At 45.1% G+C, this 21,376-nt stretch overlaps 1 protein-coding gene across 1 annotated transcript; it reads left to right on the forward strand.

The window, feature by feature from the left end:
* Positions 1 to 1,069: 1,069 nt before the first annotated feature.
* GATM (glycine amidinotransferase) lies at positions 1,070 to 21,006 on the forward strand. The gene is made up of 9 exons (XM_032233542.1): positions 1,070 to 1,234; positions 7,253 to 7,483; positions 12,331 to 12,526; positions 14,472 to 14,662; positions 15,445 to 15,582; positions 15,858 to 16,022; positions 18,956 to 19,019; positions 19,114 to 19,230; positions 20,746 to 21,006. Exons 1-9 carry the CDS (start codon positions 1,166 to 1,168, stop codon positions 20,856 to 20,858), a joined length of 1,284 nt encoding a protein of 427 aa, XP_032089433.1. The 5' UTR covers positions 1,070 to 1,165; the 3' UTR covers positions 20,859 to 21,006.
* Positions 21,007 to 21,376: the final 370 nt, after the last annotated feature.

Raw genomic sequence — 21,376 nt, forward strand, 5'->3', positions numbered from 1 at the left:
GAAAACATGAGAATTACAACTCTACCTAATGAAGCATTTTCCAGGAACTGGATCATCTGCTTACTGACTCATCCAGAAGCTTCTATCCCTGGCATAGGATGGGGCACCATGTCTGAACCAAACCTGGATCCCACATCGGATCTATGACAACTTGCCACAGCCAACTCGCTGTGGCCAACTTGTCACAGTCAACTTACTATGGCCAACTCACCATGGCCAACTCGTCACAGTCAACTTGCTATGGGCAACTTGTCACAGTCAACTTGCTATGGCCAACTCACCACAGTCAATTTGCTATGGCCAACTCACCATGGCCAACTCACCACAGTCAACTTGCTATGGCCAACTCACCACAGTCAACTTGCTATGGCCAACTCACCATGGCCAACTCACCACAGTCAACTTGCTATGGCCAGCTCACCAGGGCCAACTCATCACAGTCAACTTGCTATGGCCAACTCACCGCAGCCTACCCACCATGGCCAACTCCCAACTCACCCCGGCCAACTCGCCACAGGACAACTTGTCATAGCCAACTCACCATGGACCAACTTGCTGTGGGAAAAGGAATGGTGGAATAGAATCATTAAAGAAAGGATGCAAAAGGAGGGACAGAACGAAATGTGAATGACCAAAATAAAAAAATGTTTATTTTAAATAATCACATAGACTTGTTAAATTGTCCCACAACGAGTTGTCCTGCAGCGAGTTGGCCGTGGTGAGTTGGCCGTGGCCAGTTGTCCCATCCGCCCAGCAGAATGTTATCCCTCAGCTGGGCTAGGCTCCGGTTTGTTTTGGGTCTGGCTAGGGTTTAACTCAACCGATGGTTAGGCGTCTCCGCGCGTCTTGCTGAGAGTCGAGAACGCGAGGCAGCGCGCAGGACCCTTCCCCATTCATTCCAGCTATAAAAAGCAACCAAGAAGGCGGAATGCAGCCCCGGGCTAAGTTGGGACTGTGCTCGCCTTGCCCCACTCCCCTTTCACCCTCCCGGCCGGGCCAGCCAATGGGCGCCGCGCAAGGGGCGTGCGCAAAACTGCGTTCAAAAGCGCCCACCCCACAAGTCTTCTTTGGCTTTAGCCATAGGTGTTAGCCTCATCGGTTGCGCGCGCTCGCTCGGTTGCTCCGGACGGGATCCGAACCAGCCCAGGGGGGGAAAAAAGCGAGGATGTTGCGCGTCCGGTGCCTGCGCGGAGGCAGTCGAGGGGCCGAAGCCGTGCATTACATTGGGTCGAGGGTAAGCGCCCCCTGCAGCCGGCTGGGGAAGCCCCCTGGCTCCCTTCACCCAACCCGCTGAGCCCGGTGCCCGAAGGGAAACGGCCGCTTTTGTGAATTGGCGCAGCTCCTTGAACTCGCAGGAAGCGCCCCTAACCAAAGTTGAAGCTGACCCCAGCTGAGCATGTCGTTTGAATTCAAACTGTGGCTGCGACCTGATTCAGCGGGTTTGGGATAGTCTGAGCAAGCGGGAGAGATGCGTCCAGGATCGGAATCAAGAGCGCTTGTTACTCAGGGGACGGGTGGCAGCGATCCTAGATAGCGATCCGAGCAATGCCAGCCATTGCTTGGGGTGTGTGTGTGTGTGTGTGCGCCGGGGAAGCATCTTCCATGAGCAAAGTCAGGTGAGCGCAGGGAATTGCGTTGATGCAGTGACGGATTAAGGCTTACTGGTGTCCTAAGCACTGACAAATCTTGGTGCCCAGCTCCTTCCTACATACTGTACAAATCTTCATTGTCTTTTTTTTCTTTCTCAACTTTGTGGTGCCCCCTTGGGCCTGGTGCCCTAAGCAGTACTTAGTCTGCTTAATGGTTAATACACCGCTGGTTGGTGTGATTTTGAGGAGGTGCAGCTGGAAGGCGAGATCCCACTTCCCAGGGATTCCCCTGAAGTGAAGCTAGGATTTTAAAAACCCAGATAAAAACAAAGGAGAAACGAGATGGAAAGATAGTCAGGAAGAGACCAGATTGTGCAGAAATGGATAGATTGACACTGAAAATTAAACAGAAAGAAGATGTAGAATATGATCAAACACCGAATCTATTTTACCAAACAGTTGGAAAAAAAGAGGTGGAGATGAAGAATGTAAATTTGTATTGTTAAGCAAATTAAATACCCAGACCACACAATGTTTATTAAATATTTAATAGAAAATCAATTTTTAAAAAAGAAAAACCTCACAGCAAACTTTCTAAGCTTGCTTTGGGGGGTTTCTTGGCATTGAAGGTCAATTTTGGTCCAAGCAAGTCGCAAAAGTTTGCAACTTTGGAAGGAAAAGTTCAGAGAGGGGTTTTTATTTTTGTTTGTAAAAATGTGGCGCATGTTGGCGATCAAATTTAAATGTCCTTGAAATGCCTGTCTTCCCCTTCCTCTCAAAAGAGCTTCAACTCCGATCTGTCCTTGATCCCTTTTGGCTGATTTTGGTTAAATCCTTCATTCCATTCATACAAGTGGTGAAAATTAACTCTAACTTAGCCCCCTCTTGAACTAGTAAACTGTTCACTTGCATCGAATCTGATCTATTCCATAGGCCTAAAGTCTGTAACAAAAGTTTGGATTTTGACTTGTTCCTTGGGGAAAAAAAGATTCCGCTCACCTTCCCCCACCCCTCCCAATCCCTGAACCTTGAAGTCCAGAGTCTAAATTTACATACGTCATTTAGCTGCCTATCTTTGTTGTCCTGGGCAAATTTGGGGACAGTGAATGTTTCTGTGCCAAAGTTTAAACTCAGGATGGAGGTGTCAACAAACTCATTCTTTATATGCTCTGCGAAACAGAGAGGCGGTTTGGTGCAGTAGTGGTTAAGGTAGCAGGCTAGGAACCGGGAGACTGTGAATTCTAGTTCCGTTTTGGTCACGAAGCCAACTGGGTGACTTTGGACCATTCCCCTGGGAAGGAGACAATGACAAATCATTTCTGAAATCTTGCCAAGAAAACCTATCCAGCCAGTGGCCAAGAGTCAACCATGATTCAAACACAAGTTTGTTGTGGTATGTTTTCTTGTTGTTGTAAGTTGTGGACATGCTCATGCAGAGAAGGAGATGCTGGGCATTTGAAAAAGTCTTCTGCTCGAAATGGCTTTCAAATGCCATTTGAAGCCTTATATAAAGCCCTAGTAAGACCACACCTAGAATACTGAATCCAGTTTTGGTCACCACACTGTAAAAAAAAATGTTGAGACTCTAGGAAGACTGCAGAGAAGAGCAACAAAGATGATTAGCGGACTGGAGGCTAAAACATATGAAGAACGGTTGCAGGAACTGGGCATGGCTAGGCTAGTGAAGAGAAGGACCAGGGAGACAGGATAGCAGTCTTCCAATATTTGAGGGGCTGCCACAAAGAGGAAGGAGTCAAGCTATTTTCCAAGGCACCTGAAGGCCAGACAAGGAATAATGGATGGAAACTGAACAAGGAGAGATTCAACCTGGAAATAAGGAGAAATATTCTGACAGTGAGAACAATCCACCCATGGAACAGAAGTTGCCTTCAGAAGTTGCGGGAGCTTCATCACTGGAGACTTTCAAGAAGAGATTGGACTGCCATTTGTCAGAAATGGTGTAAGGTCTCCTGCTTGGGCGGGGCTGGGCTGGACTAGATGACCTACAAGATCCCTTCCAACTCTGATAATCTGTTAAACAAATGTGGTATTTCAGAACTGGAGAGGGCAAATCTAGCCCATCGTCATCTGTTCTTTCTGCAAGCACAGCAGTGTGAGGAAAAAAATGGACAAGGAAACTTCTGTTTTAAAAAGAGTTTTTTAAGGGAAGGAAAAATGAAGTTCATTGCCCAGGCAGGAAGATTGCAGTGGAAAGACAGGAAAAACAGCATCACGTAGTCTCTCATTTCCTTTCTTGTCTTGGCAAGGGATTCTTCATTACTGGAAAGGAAGCAGCTTCCAGAGCTAGATAAAACGTGCTTTAATTGTGGTAGACGGTTATTAGCTAATGTGCTAACTGCCAGCTGAGATTCCTCACCTCACCTGTACTCCCAAAACTGTGCCTTTGCAGGAAGAGACCCGTGATAGTCTAGCGGAGCGCCAAAAATCGGAAGACTGGAAGCATGTGGAAAAAAATCACAGGTTTTTATTAAAAGGCCCAAGATTTCCTCAAATGCAACTCCAATGTAGAATTCAGTGGGGATGCGTGGAGGAAGGGTGGAAGGAAAGACAGACCTGCGAGAGCCTTTATTGGCATTGTACATCATGTATACGAAATTGATTCAAGCACTTCATCACTATAGACCAGTGATGGCAAACCTTTTCGGCACCAAGTGCCCAAACTGGAATGTGCATGAATGTGCCAGGTCCAGAAACCCCAAGACCAGCTGGCCGGTGTGCGCATGCCTTTTTTTGGGCTGTTTTTGGCTGTTTTGGGGGCCAATTTCAGGCTGTTTTTGGCCTGGAAAACAGCCTAAAATGCCCCCAAATCAGCCTGCAAATAACCTCAAAAATGGCCTAATAATGACCCAAAAAACCAGTCTGGTTTTGGTCATTTTTGGGGGCTGTTTTCAAGTCTTTTTTTCAGGCTGTTTTCCAGCTGGTTTTCAGGCATTTTTCCAGCTCTCCAGTGCCTGCAAAGACCAGTGCCTGCAAAGACCAGAATCCAAAGGAGCAGCTGGCGATGGCATGTATGCCCACAGAGAGATCTCTGCATGTCACCTCTGGAACATGTGCCATAGTTCACCATCACAGCTATAGACCTCATGCAATGGGTCTGTAGTCATTCAGGCTGGGTATGGCTGCTTTCAGATTTGCGAGGGACATGGAAATTGCACACCACTGCAACCATAAAGCCAGAAAATTCCTGGCTGCATCTGCAAGGAACTTTCTGTCCAGGAAATTGGCAGGAGACCCCAGTCTATTTTCACTCCTTTCCCCCTAACATAGGTGTCAGGATGGAGGGTGGGGAGCAACTGAAAACGTATCCTGAGTCCATCTACAATTGCTTTTTGTAAGGCGGGCAGCCACATAAATGTGAGACATGAATATCACAGCATCACCCTAGAAAACGGGATTCAGGTGCTTTCATCCCTGCGTTGCTAGTGCAAAGGGTTATTGTGACATTATTATGATCCATACCATTTTTTCCCCCCATGAGTGTGGATTGCATTGGACCTGTTGAGATGGTTTCTATCCTTGCACTGATGTTTCAATCCTGCTCGGGATCTCGGTAGATCTAGCTGTCCTTTTCCTTCAAGTCAGACCTAAACTCCATGAGATGGACAAACTCTAAAAAAACCCGTGGCATGACAAAACCGCGCTCCACTAAAGCACGCCCGATTAAACCGCGTTGCTGACGTCATCAACAGGGCGACAACAGCGAGCGCGGAGAAAGAAGGGCGCTTTAAATAGCGCTTTGAAAGCAAGCCGATTCAACTTAAGGTAAGGGTTAGGTTTAGGGTTAGGTTAAGGGTTAGGGTTAGGGTTAGGTTAAGGGTTAGGTTAAGGGTTAGGGTTAGGTTTAGGGTTAGGTTAAGGGTTAGGGTTAGGGTTAGGTTAAGGGTTAGGTTAAGGGTTAGGGTTAGGTTTAGGGTTAGGTTAAGGGTTAGGGTTAGGGTTAGGTTAAGGGTTAGGTTTAGGGTTAGGTTTAGGGTTAGGTTAAGGGTTAGGTTTAGGGTTAGGTTTAGGGTTAGGTTTAGGATTAGGTTTAGGGGGGTTAGGTTTAGGTTTAGGGGTTAATTTTAGGTTTAGTGTTTACAGCGTACTTCTGTCTCTGCGCTGTCGTCACCCTGTGATGACGTCAGCTACGCGGTTTTGTCGAGCGCGGTTTAGTCGAACGCGGTTTTGTGGTGGAACCAAAAAAACGAGTTTGAGATCTTTTGAATCTTCCCTTTCCATGCTCCAACATGCCTTCGCTGGGGAGGTGGGGCGGGGGAGCAGCAGCTCTTCCCCCCCCCTCTCCAACCTTCTGCTGACCCAGCACGCATGCCTATCCTCCCATTTTGGGCTGGGAATGCACTCTGCAAGATGATAGGGCATACTTGCTCCTCGGCAACTTGTCAGTCTAATTTTTCCCCAACAGCTGGTCAAGAACAAGTGGAGCCTCTTCTGTGAGGGGGTTTGGCTTGAGTAGAAGAACTTAGAGAAAAGTTGAACCTTCTCTTCTTGCAGCCCCAGAATGTTTGAAGGTGGCGGGTGGAGAAGCCAGTGATTAATTCCAACATGGATGGATGCTGGGTTGATGTAGAAACTTAGGCCGGCTGATTCAACACCATGCTTTCGGTTGCTCTTCATGACCTCGTTCCCAGACTGGGCTAATAAGCTATGGTTTGTTTAAGCAAAGTTGCATCGCTACACTGTGAAAAGGATGGGTATGTGTGGCATGCACTGATCCACAAAGCATCATTCGCAATTCCAGTGGGTGCAAATGTATCACCTCTCCTACGGGAGCTGCATTGGTTGCTGATTTGCTTCCAGGCGCAATTCAAGGCGCTGGTTGTCACCTTTAAAGCCCTTCATGGTTTGGGAGCAGATTATCCGAGGGACCATCTCTTGCCAGTCACATCTACCCGATCCATTAGAGTAGGGAGGCAGGGAATATTGTGTGTCCCATCCCTGAGGGAGATACACCTGATGGGACCTAGAAGAAGGGCCTTCTTCGTGGTGGCTCCCTCTCTCTGGAACATCATTCCCCCCCCCCCCCCCCCGAGATTAGAACGCCCCAGATTTCCCAGATTTCTCAGCAATGGCTCTGTTGGGTGCAGAATTCTGGATGCTGAAACCAATTCTTAAAGTTAGTGAAGTTGATAAAAGTGGGGGGGGGGATTCAAGATGGCCTTCTGGATCCTGAACACCTTATTGTTCCCCTAGAAGCCAAAATCTTATAATAGGCACCATCTAGTCACACTGCTAAGGGACACGGTGGCTCAGCGGCTAAGATGCTGAGCTTGTTGATAGGAAGACCAGCAGTTTGGCAGTTCGAATCCCTAGCAACGCGTAATGGAGTGAGCTCCAGGGACTTGTCCCAGCTTCTGCCAACCTAGTAGTTCGAAAACATGTAAAAATGCAAGTAGAAAAATAGGAATCACCTTTGGTGGGGAGATAACAGCATTCCGTGCGCCTTTGGCATTGAGTCATGCCGGCCACATGACCATGGAGATGTCTTCGGACAGTGCTGGCTTCTCAGCTTTGAAACGGAGATGAGCACCACCCTCTAGAGTCAGGAACGATTAGCACACATGTGCGAGGGGAATCTTTACCTTTTAGTCATACTGTTATGATTTTCCTCCTCCTGATTTGTTGTGTTTGCTTTTAAATTCAAGTTTGGAAGAGTCGTCACAGGATGGGTGCAGCGAACTTTCCAGAGCACCCAGGCTGCAGCGGCCTCCAATTCTCCTTGCCCCCCTGCTGCTGCTGATGAACCCCCCAAAGTTCCTGTTCCTAGTCCAGAGAACTGTCCTGTCTGCTCCTACAATGAATGGGACCCACTGGAAGAAGTCATTGTGGGGAGAGCCGAAAATGCCCGTGTTCCTCCTTTTACAGTGGAGGTCAAGGTGAGTCTTTACGCTCTGAAGTTCAAGGAACTTTGAATGTGATGAGGCTGCTTTTTATATCTCCAAACATTGAGGCAGAACAGCCTTATAGCATGTTGGCTCTTCTTCTTCTTCTTCTTCTTCTTCTTCTTCTTCTTCTTCTTCTTCTTCTTCTTCTTCTTCTTCTTCTTCTCCTTCTCCTTCTCCTTCTCCTTCTTCTCCTTCTCCTTCTCCTCCTTCTCCTTCTCCTCCTTCTTGTCCTTGTCCTTCCTTTCCTCCTCCTCCCCTTCTCCTCCTCCTTCTCATCCTTGTCCTTCCTCTCCTCTTCCTCCTCCTCCTCTTCTTCTCCTTCTTCTCCTTCTTCTCTTTCTCGTTGTTGTCCTTCCTCTCCTCCTCTTCTTCTCTTCCTCCTCCTTCTCGTCCTTGTCCTTCCTCTCCTCCTCCTCCTCCTCTTCCTTCTCCTCTCCTCCTCCTCCTTCTCCTCCTCCTCTTCTTCTTCTCCTCCTCCTCCTCCTCCTCTCCTCCTCCTCCTCCTCTCCTCCTCCTCCTCCTCTCCACAAATCAAAGGGACGTGGTGGCTCGGTGGCTAAGATGCTGAACTTGTTGATCAGAAAGGTTGGCAATTAGGCAGTTTGAATCCCCAGCGCCGTGTAACGGAGTGAGCTCCCATTACTTGTCCCAGCTTCTGCCAACCTAGTAGTTTGAAAGCATGTAAAAAATGCAAGTAGAAAAATTTTGGTGGGAAGGTAATAGCGTTCCATGCACCTTTGGTGTTTAGTTATGCTAACCACATGACCACGGAGACATTTTCGGATAGCACTGGCTCTTCAGCTTTGAGACGGAGATAGGCACCGCCCCCTAGAGTCAGGAACCTTTACCTTTTTATGAGTTTCCAGACTGGAAATCTTATTATTATTATTTTTTGCAGCAAAAGCAATTATTCTGCTTTAAAAAACAACAGAGGGATGATTGCTTGAGCTTTCATGGATCCAAGTCCAGAGGGCATGGATGGTGGAAGCTGAAGTCATCTCATTTGCAAGCATGGCGATGGCGAAGGTCTCAGATGACCTTTAGAAGAGCCAAAAACAAATGAATGAAAACACAAGTTGAAAGTTGCTGAGCTGGCTGTTCTGGGGTCCAGTCTGCATGACATCAACTTATCTTGCAGGCTTTAAGAACTATTCCTTGTCTCTGGAAAACCTCTCCTGGCCCTTGAACCAGACACGTGATGGAAACAGCCACTGCGATAATTCCAGCTGCACAAACCTCACAGCCTGAGGGTCAACAACAATTGGGGCATGGAGTTGAGACCTGTGGGAGGGGTCTTCTGGAGCAGGAATGGCCTGTTCTCTAGTCTTTATCACCCTTTCTAGGAAAGTCTTCTAAGGAAAAGTCTCCTGGATCCACTGCTGTGTATCTTCTCGAACCTCCTCGTGGCCTGACCATGCGTGATCCCTCTATCAAACCACCTGGTAGGAGGATCCCCTGCTTTCCTCTGTCTAGGTGAAATCGAACAGAATTAGTTGTGACTAATCCTGGTGGAATTAGTCCAGAGGTGGAAGAAGCACCTCTGCCCTGTATCAGTGGCAATGGACAATTTAAGTGGCAATTCCCCTTGTTGTGATTGTGGTGCAGATATGCTAACTATTACACTTGTTGTGCAAGGCTGCCCACAACCTGCATTCTCTGCACACCCACCTCAGAACAGGGATGGCTAACCTTTTCCAGACCTAGTGCCCAAAGTGCATACGCACCCAACCCTCCCCCTCCAAATACAATGTGCCCTGCCCCCGCGCATGTGCCCTGTCCCCGCGCATGCACTCCATCCCCTCAGAGTTTTAAAATGCACAGATGAATTTCGATAGGAGAGAATATTTGTAGCTCAGGGTTGATTTGAAGAGTCCTTGCTGCTCTCTGAGCGTGGCTGTTTTCTTGCAGACGTTTCATTACCCAACTAGGTAACATCATCAGTGCTAGAAGGGAGTGGGGTTTGCAAAGGAAGAGGAAGGCTGTGGGGTGCTTGGTGCTCTCGTGAGTTTGGTTGTTTTCTTGCAGAGGTTTCATTACCCAGCTAGGTAACATCATCAGTGTTAGAAGGCAAACCCACTCCTGCTTAGCAAGGATGATGTTACCTAGTTGGGTTGTTGTTGTTGTTGTTGTTGTTGTTGTTGTTGTTCTTCTTCTTCTTCTTCTTCTTCTTCTTCTTCTTCTTCTTCTTCTTCTTCTTCTTCTTCTTCTTCTTCTTCTTCTCCTCCTCCTCCTCCTCCTCCTCCTCCTCCTCCTCCTCCTCCTCCTCCTCCTCCTCCTCCTCCTCCTCCTCCTCCTTCTGTCTTCTCATGTTGACGTTTTCAGACTATCCTGACATTTTTACCTGGTTTATACAGAAGCCTAATGGTGCTAATTTGGGCTTAACCTGTTGGATGAATTTGATAATTGTGCCATCTCAACCATAGCTATCAGTTTAATGAGCCGTGGTGGCGCAGTGCTTAGAGTGCAGTACTGCAGGCTACTTCTGCTGACTGCTGGCTGACTGCAATTGGGCAGTTAGAATCTCACCAGGCTCAAGGTTGACTCAGCCTTCCATCCTTCCAAGGTAGGTAAAATGAGGACCCAAATTGGTGGGGGGGGCATAGGCTGACTCTGTAAACCCCTTAGAGGGGGCTGGAAAGCCCCGTGAAGTGGTATAGAAGTCTACGTCCTATTCCTATGTGTTCTGTTTCTTTTTTCTGGGTAACAGTCACTAGATAAGTTAAATTTATTTAGAGCTACCACTGGAGTAGGAGGCAATTCCAGTTTCCCCATGTCTTTTTTTTTGCCAAACGTTTTTTTAACATACATATAATATTATCCAAAATATACCATTACATCTTAACAAACATTTTTTTGAATATTCAATAATATATCAATTCCTCCTGCCATTAAGCCTCTTCAATTTTTATTTGCTCTTCTCCTTTCCATACACCATATTATAGTCTATTTCATCCCCCACTCTTCTCATCTCCCTCTCTCCTCCTCCCTACCTCCTTTCTTCCCTCGGCCCTCTCTCTCTTCACTACTTCCCCTTGTTCTCTCCCTCTCCTCTCCTCTCTTTCCACACCTTCTCCTACTCTCTCCCTCTCTTCTACTTCCCTCTCTCCTGTCTCCTTTCGCTCTCTTTCTCTCCCTTCTATTCTCTGTTTTACGCAGTTTCCACATGTCTAAACACAACCTTTAAAGCCAATTTAATGTAACCGCGGGAAGAGATGAAAGGGATTTTGTGGAATGGTTAAGGTGTTGACTTAGAAACCAGGTGACAATGAGTTCTAGTTCCATCTTAGACATGAAAGCCAGCTGGGTGACTTGGGGCCAGTCCATGTCTGTCCACCCAACCACCTTGCAGGGCTGTCGTTGAGGGGAAAATAGCAGAAGAAAGGAGTTTTAGACAGAATCACCATCTTGAGTTGCTTGTAAAGTAATAAAGGTGGGGTTTTTTTAAAAAAAATAATCTAAAAAATAATGTGTTTGTATCCGTGAAAACATCAAATGGTCGCTAAGAGAGGACTATCTGCATTAGAGCCGAGGTTAGAGTGCAGTGGTTAGAGTGCAGTACTGCAGGCCACTTCAGCTGACTGCTATCTGCAGTTCAGCAGTTCAAATCTCACCGGCTCAAGGTTGACTCAGCCTTCCATCCTTCCGAGGTGGGTGAAATGAGGACCCAGACTGTGGGGGCGATATGCTGACTCTGTAAACCGCTTAGAGAGGGCTGAAAGCCCTATGAAGCGGTATATAAGTCTAACTGCTATTGCTATTGCTATGGAGGTTTTGTTTTAATTTATACTCCTGTTTTCACACATGCTTTCTTTTGGCTGAACTTGTTAACACACTTTGAAAAGAGGGGGGTAAGTAACTGTATACTCATAAGACTTAAACTGTAGTGTAAGTATTTATTTATTTATTTATTTAATTTGTATGCCGCCCACTCTCGAAAGACTCAGGGCGGCTTACAATAAAAAGTATTGTTTGTTTGTTTGTTTATTGGATTTATATGCCGCCCTTCTCCCAAAGGACTCAGGGCGGCGTGCAACATTAAAAAAACACATATTACAAAAGTTAAAAAAAATTAGAGTATCCAAAAAACAAACCCAATTAAGATTAACAATAACATTTAAAAAATTTGATTAAAATTAACAATAATCAATAATTTATTTTATATTGTTCAGGCCAGGCCGGCTTGCTGTAAAAGCCAACTTTTTAGGGCGCGTCGGAAGGACAGGAGGTCGGGGATTATGTGAAGTTCCAGGGGCAGCTCATTCCAGAGGGAAGGTGCTCCCACAGAGAAGGCTCTCCCCCTGGGGGTCGCTAGCCAACACTGTCTGGCCGACGGCACCCTGAGGAGGCCAACTCTGTGGGATCGCACTGGACGATGGGAGGCTACCGGTGGCAGTAGGTGGTCTCGCAGGTACCCTGGGCCTAAGCCATGGAGCGCTTTAAAGGTCATAATTAGTACATTGAATCGCACCCGGAAGACAACCGGAAACCAGTGCAGGCTGCCTAAAAGGGGCGCAACATGGGAGCACCTAGGTACCCCCATGATAACCCGCGCAGCCACATTCTGGACCAATTGAAGCCTCCGGGTGCTCTTCAAGGGCAGCCCCATGTAGAGTATTGCTATTAACGTTTGTGAACCCAGTCGTGATTTATTCAACACACCATAACGGTGCGATAATGAATTCCGTCTTCTGAGGGAAGCCGTCGATTCCTCTCTGTGGGGAGAAGAAATCATGTTTTGTTCCTCTGTCGGAAAAAAACATTTGCGCAATTGCTTGTAAGTTGTTTGTTTCAGACCGACTTTGCTCCCCCCACCACTTTTTTTTTTGTCGTTTCCCCAGGCTAACACCTACAATAAGTACTGGGAATTTTATCAGAAGTACGGAGGCCAGAGTTTTCCTGAGGATTACATCAAGAAAGCAATTGCTGAGATTGAAGAGATGTGCAATATTTTGAAGATGGAGGGAGTGATTGTGAAGAGGCCAGAAGTTCTCAACTGGTCAACTCGATATAAAACACCTGATTTTGAATCTACGGGTACTTTTTACTGAATAGTTGAATACTCCACAAAGTTTAGTGCTTTGCATGCCTAGTTTATGTCTAGTTTAATGAAAAGAAAGACCAGGGGAGACATGGTAGCAGTCTTCCAATATCTCAGGGGCTGCCACAAAGAAGAGGGAGTCAAGCTATTCTCCAAAGCACCTGAGGGCAGGACAAGAAGCAATGGGAGGAAACTAATCAAGGAGAGAAGCAACTTAGAACTGAGGAGGAATTTCCTGACAGTTAGAACAATTAACCAGTGGAACAACTTGCCTCCAGAAGTTGTGAATGCTTTTTAAGTTTTTAAGAAGATGTTGGATAGTCATTTGTCTGAAATGGTGTAAGGTTTCCTGCCTAAGCAGGGGGTTGGACCAGAAGACCTGGTCCCTTCCGACTCTCTTATTCTATTCTATTCTATTCTATTCTATTCTATTCTATTCTATTCTATTCTATTCTATTCTACTCTACTCTACTCTACTCTACTCTACTCTACTCTATTCTACTCTATTCGACGTCTCTGCATTTTCTGTAGTCTATCTACTTCTTGATTATTGAGGCACCTTATTTATTATTTTAAATATTGGGTCACAAAGCCACCCATTATGTCCCAGAAACAAGGTTTTTTTAACTGCCGATGGTCCTCCACTTATGACCACAAGTGAGCCCCAAATCTCTGTTGCTAAGCGAGACTTTTTTTGCCTCATTTTATGATCTTTCTTGCCAGAGTTGTTAAGTGGGTCACTGCAGTTGTTAAGTTAGTAACATGCTTGTTTAGTGAATCTGGCTTCCTGCATTGACTTGGCTTGTCAGAAGGTCGCAAAAGGGAGTCATGTGACCCCCAGAAAGACACTGCAACTGTCATAAGTATATGCCAGTTGCCAAGCCTCTGAGTTTTGATCATGTGATTTTGCAATGATCGGAAGTGGGAAAAGTGGTCGGAAATCACTTTTTTTCAGTGCTGTTGTAACTGCAGAGGATCACTACTATAGTAAGCCAAAGATTACCTGTGTTCAAAAAGTCATTATGTAGAAAAATGAAAACAGCAAGGGAAATATAACAGGTAAGGAAAATTACAGGGACATGGTGACTCAGTGGCTAAGACGCTGAGCTTGCTGACCAGAAAAGTCAGCAGTTCAGTGGTTCGAATCCCTAGCACCGTGTAATGGAGTGAACTCCCATTACTTGTCCCAACTTCTGCCAACCTAGCAGTTTGAAAGCATGTAAAAATGCAAGTAAAAAAATAAGAACCACCTTTGGTGGGAAGGTAACAGCGTTCTGTGCACCTTCGGCATTTAATCATGCCACCCACATGACCACGGAGACGTTTTCAGCTTTGAAATGGAGATGAGTACCACCCCCTAGAGTCGGGAACGACTAGCACGTATGTGCAAAGGGAACCTTTCCCTTTACCTTAAGGAAAATTATTAGCAAGGGGGAATGTTTAGGAGAATACCACAGGAAAGAGAAAGGGAAGGCCAAGTAAAACACTTCAAATTTGAAAACTATTTTACAATGTATTTACAATTGTGAGTGGATAAAAACAGGATGGAAATATTTAGGATAATAAGTGTGTCTGGAAACAGGTCTGATTTCTCATCCTGTTCTTTGTTCTTATCCAGTTTATCTGCTAAATTAATGGTATCACCAAAAGATTAATTTCATGCACCTACCTGTGTGAGTGAACATATCAATTGTTGCACTTACTTTTCTAAAACACACACTCTACGTGAGTTGCTGACCTTCGTGTTTTCTTTTATAACTGGGGAAAAAAACTCCGTTGGGATTTCGATTCTCCTTGCAATATTTTTCATTTAATTTGCACCATAAAAATAGCAAGCATGCTGGAAACTTTGTGGTTGTGTATCAGCAGAGTGCGTTGCACACAAGCAGCTAAGCACAGAGATGGAATAAGAGGCTGTGTGTTTGTTGATTTCCCTGCCAGGAATGTACGCAGCTATGCCGAGAGACATTTTACTTGTCATTGGGAACGAAATCATCGAAGCACCGATGGCTTGGCGTGCCCGTTTCTTCGAATATAGAGCGTATCGCCCAGTCATTAAAGAGTATTTTCACCAGGGAGCCAAATGGACAACAGCACCGAAGCCCACCATGTCTGATGAACTTTACGACCAGGTAGCTGTCAAAAGCCAGTAATGTTTTCTGATTCTCCTTTCTGATTTTCTGACTAGAAGAAGATATTTGGGGATCAGGCTTGAGCTCTGGAGTCCTTGGGGATCTCCCTAAGCCTGACTGTTTTCTTGCAGATGTTTCATTATCCAACTAGGTAACATCATCAATGCCAGACGGGAGTAGGGTGTGTGGAGTGGAGGAGAAGGAAAAGTGAGAGGAGGAGGAGGAAGACTGTGGGATCTTTGATGCTCCCTGAACTTGGTTGTTTTGCAGACATTTCATTACCCAACTGGGTAATATCAGTGCTAGGAGAGAGGGGGGTGTTGTGGAGTGGAGGAGAAGGGAAAGGGGGAGGAGGAAGAGGAGAAGGAGGAAGAGGAGGACGAGGACAATGCCTGTTGGGTCTTTGATGCTTTCTCAACTTGACTGTTTTCTTGCAGACGTTTCGTTACCCAACTAGGTAACATGATTAGTACTAGAAGGCAGTGGGGTTTGTGGAGTGGAGGAGAAGAATGAGGGAGGAGGAGAAGGAAGAGGGGAAGGAGAAGGACAATGATGATGACTGGGGGTGTGGGTGTCTTTGGTGCTCTCTGAACTTGGTTATTTTCTTTCAGACGTTTCATTACCCAACTCGATAACATTATCAGTGCTGGGAGGGAATGGGGGTTTGTTTATATACAAGTGCCTTTCTCTCTTCTGGCCACTGCAGTTTTTCTCTAAGGCTGTACGCTTTTGGCCTCCACTGGGTCCCAGGGATTATGTGCTATGTCTGTCTTAAAAATTAGGATTATCCCATCCTCACAGTGGAGGACAGGCACAGGTTGGCTGCCCAGGGGAAATTCGTTACCACTGAATTTGAACCATGTTTTGATGCTGCAGACTTCATAAGAGCTGGAAGAGATATCTTTGTGCAAAGGAGTCAGGTGAGTAAATTAAGACCCCGCCCTAAATTTCCTTAAAGGGAAGGAAATCTTCCCTTAAATATCTATACAGTACAGAGGTGGGTTCCTACCAGTTCGCACCTATTCGGTAGAACCGGTTCGTCAAATCTACTGAACCGGTTAGAAGAGGTTCCACCAGTGGACCCGGAAAGCAGGCCACACCTACAGGAGAGGTTCCAAATTTTTTTGAAACCCACCACTGGTCCTTGGATATGATTATTCTACACTATCATGCTTTCCTTTCTCCATTGTTGCAGGTTACAAATTTCATGGGCATTGAGTGGATGAGGAGACATCTTGCTCCGGACTATAGAGTCCATACTATTTCTTTCAAAGACCCCAACCCGATGCACATCGATGCTACTTTTAATATCATTGGTCCTGGGCTCGTGCTTTCTAATCCAGATCGTCCCTGTAATGAGGTACTGTAAGGGGAGCTTCACAGAGGAATGGGGCATTTCAGGTAGTCCTTGACTTACAACCTTTCTAACCATTCTAAGTAACAGCGGCACTGAAAAAAATTGCCTTCCTAGAGACGCGAACTTTTTTAGATTCAATCCATGTAAATAACATTTAAAAAGTAAGATAACCACTGTCCAAAACCATTCCAAAATTCAAATTTGCCTCTAAGATCTTCTATTCTTTGATTGAAATCGGTTTTTAAGTTTTATAGGCAGTCCCTTTTTTTTAGAACCATAAAAATTCCTCACCAGCTGGAAACACTTTCTTTTTCCACATCGTCCCGTTTTGGAGCCGCCCTTTGGATGGTTTAGGTCCGTTGGGACCCCGCAGTGATAAAAGTATCGACTGCGATCTCAGAGCATTGAGATCGCACGTCGTCTTGACACAACTTTGGCCCCTCCTCCCCAAGACATGAACTTTTTTGTACAGTGAGTTTGGGTGTGGGAACAAGCCTGTGAGTTTGATGAGCTAATTTTGATGAGCTAAGAAAGATAGATGAGCTATTCCATTTGTTGAAGTGCTTATTCACATCTGAGGAATAAGTTGGTGCGTGTTGTTTCTCGCGATGGACAATCTTCGTTGTGTTCCCACAACACGCCAAATGATAGGAATACAATTCGCAAACCACATCATCTATGGCATTAAAAAAAAATCTTCCTGGCGTAATAGGTGAAATTATTCCATTGCATGAAATCATAATATAGCAGGTTGTGTGTGTGTGTGTGTGTGTGTGTGTGTGTGTGTGGCCCCACAATCAGGAGGCTGTCAATAGAACTAGAAAAATGGCAACAACTAAGGGAAAGGAATTATAATCTGACAATGGGGACAGCATATAAAGAGAACTTATATAAAATGTTTTATAGATGGCACATGACACCTGGAAGATTAGCAAAACTGTTTAAGGATAAATCAGCTAAATGTTGGAAATGTCACCAATTGCCAGGAACATACTAGCATATGTGGTGGATGTGTAGGGATGCAAAAAGCTATTGGGTTAAAATACAAACATGGTTAGAGAAAATGATACATAAACCCATAGAGTTTAAGCCAGAGATATTTTTATTGAGTATTCTACCAGAGAAATACAGTAAAGAAGATTCATATTTGATTGTACAAATCATAACAGCAACCAGAATTGTATTTGCACAAAACTGGAAAGCAGAAAAAATCCCATCAGAATGGGGAGTAATAAAGAGGGTATTAGATGGTGCAGAAATGAACAGGTTGACATTGAGAATAAAGGACAAAGAGGAATCAGTGTATTACAGGACATGGGGGTGATTTGACAAGTGATTTGAAAAAGGGTATAAATACAAAGAAAAAGGAACAAAACATGAAATAAGTATCTCAGACCACCCATGATTAATATAGGGGGAGGGGAAATAAGAAAATATTAAAATGTAAATATACAGGCGGAAAAATGATATGAGTTGACGTATGTTAAATAACAATTATAAGGATGTATATCTAAGAATGAATTTGAAAGGAAAAATAAAAAAAAACTTTTTACAAATCAGGAGGCTGTGAGTTCGATCCTAGTTAGAGGCAGCTATTTCTCTCTCTGGGCATACTGAGAATATATGTGCTGAACAAAACTCCACATTGGCAACGGGAAGGGCATCTGGCCATTAAAACACACTACTAGCTCCATTCAGTTGCCCAGAACTCCAGTCCACAAGGGATTAAGGGGTCATTAAAGGACAATGAAGATGATGATGGTTTGCTAGTCAGGATTTATGGGTTACTTGTGTTATGCAGATGCAATCTTTGTTCTTCAGCCTCCTTATCTCTACTTAATGCAATTAAAAGACTGAGGGTTGCATCTGAGGACTTCAGCAATTCCCCATTCTTGCTGCAGCTTTAAAAAAGTGTCAGCAGAGGGTAGATAGCAATAGCACTTGGACTTATATACCGCTTTACAGCCTTCTCTAAGCAGTTTACAGAGTCAGCCTCTTTCCCCCCACAATCTGGGTCCTCATTTTACCCACCTTGGAAGGCGGGAAGGCTGAGTCAGCCTTGAGCCTGGTGAGATTCGATCTGCCAAACTGCAGGCAGCTGGCAGTCAGCAGAAGTAGCCCGTAGTACTCTGCACTCTAACCGCCGCGCCTGGAAACTAAACTTGGACTGTGAATGGAAAAGAAATGTAAAAACGTTTAAAAAGACACTGTCAGTTCTCCCCAGGTAAACCAGAAAGGAAACAGGAATAGATGAACCAATTCTTACTTTATAGTAAGGCTACATTAACAAATTCTTGCCAATGCAAAAGTACAGCTGCCCACTGACAGTCTTAACTGTTTGATCCTTAAGGAAGGAGGATCCTTCTTAAGTTTCTCCCTTTGATCACTAAGCCACTGGGGGCTCCTGCCTCTCTTATCTGTTTCCTAGGCCAGTGTTTTTCAACCACTGTGCCGTGGCACACTAGTGTGCCGTGACATAGTGTAAGGTGTGCCGTGGGAAAATTACTTTATATATAGTCAATATAGGCACAGAGTTAAATTTTTTTAACATTTTCTAATGGTGGTGTGCCTCGTGATTTTTTTCATGAATAAAGTGTGCCTTTGCACAAAAAAGGTTGAAAAACACTGTCCTAGGCAACATCTCTTTCCCTCCTTCCCCAAGGTCAACCCCACATTCCATTACATCCATAGGCACACAGGAAATCGGACTTTGCACAAAGAGAGGGAGGGAGGGAGGGAGGGAGGGAGAGAGAGAGAGAGATAGTTAGTTAGTTAGTTAGTTGCTGGGCAGATTAAACTGCTGATTCATTCATCATTTTTATGTCACGGCAGAGAAACTAACAGACTTACTAGAAGTGCACAGCGGGAGAACATATGTAGGAAGCAATATGATTCCCAGTGTGAAGCTGTCTGTTTTTCTCCGCTGACTCTCTTAGATTGATCTCTTCAAGAAGGCAGGCTGGACCATCCTTCATCCACCACTTCCTCTCATCCCTGACAGTAGGTTTGGCTTCGTTTGGCTTGGGAAGCCAACATTCCATTGGGAGGGTTGCAGGGGGAGGCATCCATGACTGCCTAATGTTTTCATCTCTAGATCATCCGCTGTGGATGTCCTCCAAGTGGCTTTCCATGAACGTCCTGATGCTGGGTGAGAAACGCGTGATGGTAGATGCCAACGAAATCCCGATCCAGAAGCTCTTTGAAAGCCTAGGTAAGACCGATTTAGCTAAACGGGCCAACATTTCATGGAAGAATCATTTTCAGAGTTTGTTTCTGCAGAGCACACATTTTCCTAAGGACAATTTAACCCAGATTCCTCCAACTCAGTGTTTCTCCAACTGAAGTGTCTTCCAGAAGCGTGAATCTCTTCTAGATCCAAAGTGGAAGTTGGAGCTTGGAAGTTCAGCATTTCTGAAGGCCCCCAAGTCAGCCAAAGTTGTTGTAGGCAAAAAAAATGTTAAACTTTACACTTGATCAGTCCTTTTGAGATCTGGAGATGTGGCTGGCCTCCTAACCTTCCAGATCTCTGCCTGCACCCTGATCTTTCTTCAAGGTCAAGAGAAGGTTAGATGTCCTTTATGTTTTAGAGATATGTGAGGTCTCCCTCAAAGAGATACCACTTCATCTTTCTGATCAGCCCTGGAAAAAAAGAGAAGAGAATGCAAGATGTAGGAGTCGTGGTGACACAGTGGTTATAATGCAGTACTGCAGTCTAACTCGCTGCTCACTCCAGAATTTCGGTTCTGAGTGGCTCAAGGTTGACTCAGCCTTCCATCCTTCCCAGGTTGGTAAAATGAGGACTCAGATTGTTGGGGGCAACAGGCTGACTCTGTAAACAAATTAGAGAGGGCTGTAAAGCGGTATATAAGTCTAAGTGTTATTGCTATGACCCCTCCTTGATTGCATAGACGTTGGCGCCATGAGATTTGAGACCTTCATAGAGTCTTCTACCCAAGGCTTACATGCAAAATCATAACTAGAAAGCCTATAAGCCACCCAGAGTCCTACGGGATTGGGTGGCATACAAATTTATTAAATTACAAATTACTATTGCTTTGGCCGTGTATGCCCATGTTTGTCTTCTTATTAATTCCATGGGAAGATGTTCTGACCGAGGTTTCCCAAGAGCTTGAAGCAAGTCCTGACAAAAAAACCCCTTTAATTAATTTACTGTGAACTCTTCTCATTCACATCCCACAAAGTCTTTCCAGGGAGGATTTACAGTCACAGACCTTGACTGGCTTGGAGAGCTGCCAGGCCAATCTCTGCAGAACTTGGCAAGGAGTCTCGAAGAGTCACGAACTAATTAAGCGAACTAATTGTCTCCTGCAAACTCCACTCCCCTTTCGCTCCTCTTTTATTTCCTCTGGGAGGGGCCGTTCACCGTCCACCTGTGGCCTTACTTCCAAGTCAACCCCTGTTCTTTAGCTGTTCCCTTGTCTGGCAACTCTGCGCATGCGCACACTGGGAACAGGCTCCAGCTGTTTGTCTTCCTCACTGATGTCTGACTCTGAAAGCAGCTGAGAACTGGCACACGGCCCTGGCCCCCTCTCTGCCTCCGACACAAAGCCCTCATCAGAGCCTTCCCCAGATTCCAGGACTGACCCATGATCTTCCCCAACCTCCTCACTATCTGAATCTGCTCCCAGCTCTGCTGGTGGACCAGAACAGGAGGTGGGGAAATTACCTTCAAGAAATTGCCTTCTCTCTTTTTTTTTGCCTGCAGGCATTTCAACCGTCAAAGTGAACATCCGTCACGCCAATTCTTTGGGAGGAGGGTTCCATTGCTGGACCTGTGACATTCGTCGCCGTGGCACCTTAAAGTCTTATTTTGATTAGGAGGAGGTCTGTCTGAAACACAGGCCACCATCCAAGGGGATTGCGTGAGTCATAAGATGAAGAGGTTAGCTTCCCCTGGCTAATAATAATAATAATAATAATAATAATAATAATAATAATAATAATAATAATAATTAAAAAAAATGATCCATTGGAATTTGTGCAAAAAATATAATATTAAAACAGCAACAAACTGGTGGGAACATCAGCCTGAAAAAGTCACCGAAAATCAGATGGTCAAGATCTTGTGGGACTTCCGTATACAAACTGACAAAATACTGGCGCATAATACACCAGACATCACACTGATTGAGAAAAATGTCACAATCATAGACATCGCAATACCAGGTGATAGCAGGATCGCCGAGAAGGAACATGAAAAAATCGCAAGATACCAGGACTTAAAAATCAAAATTCAACGATTATGGCACAAACCAGCAGTGGTAATTCCAGTGGTAATTGGCACACTGGGTGCTATTCCAAAAGCACTGGAATTACATTTAAAACAGCTAAAAATT

This window comes from Thamnophis elegans, chromosome 16 (genome assembly GCF_009769535.1).
Source record: "Thamnophis elegans isolate rThaEle1 chromosome 16, rThaEle1.pri, whole genome shotgun sequence".
Lineage (NCBI taxonomy): Eukaryota > Metazoa > Chordata > Lepidosauria > Squamata > Colubridae > Thamnophis > Thamnophis elegans.

Bases quoted from the DNA above. Each gene is read 5' to 3' on its own strand.
- GATM (XM_032233542.1), top strand. From the start codon at position 1,166: ATGTTGCGCGTCCGGTGCCTGCGCGGAGGCAGTCGAGGGGCCGAAGCC. The intron at 15,583-15,857 runs GTGAGTAAATTA...CCATTGTTGCAG, and splicing joins TCTTTGTGCAAAGGAGTCAG to GTTACAAATTTCATGGGCAT. The intron at 19,020-19,113 runs GTAGGTTTGGCT...TTTCATCTCTAG, and splicing joins ACTTCCTCTCATCCCTGACA to ATCATCCGCTGTGGATGTCC.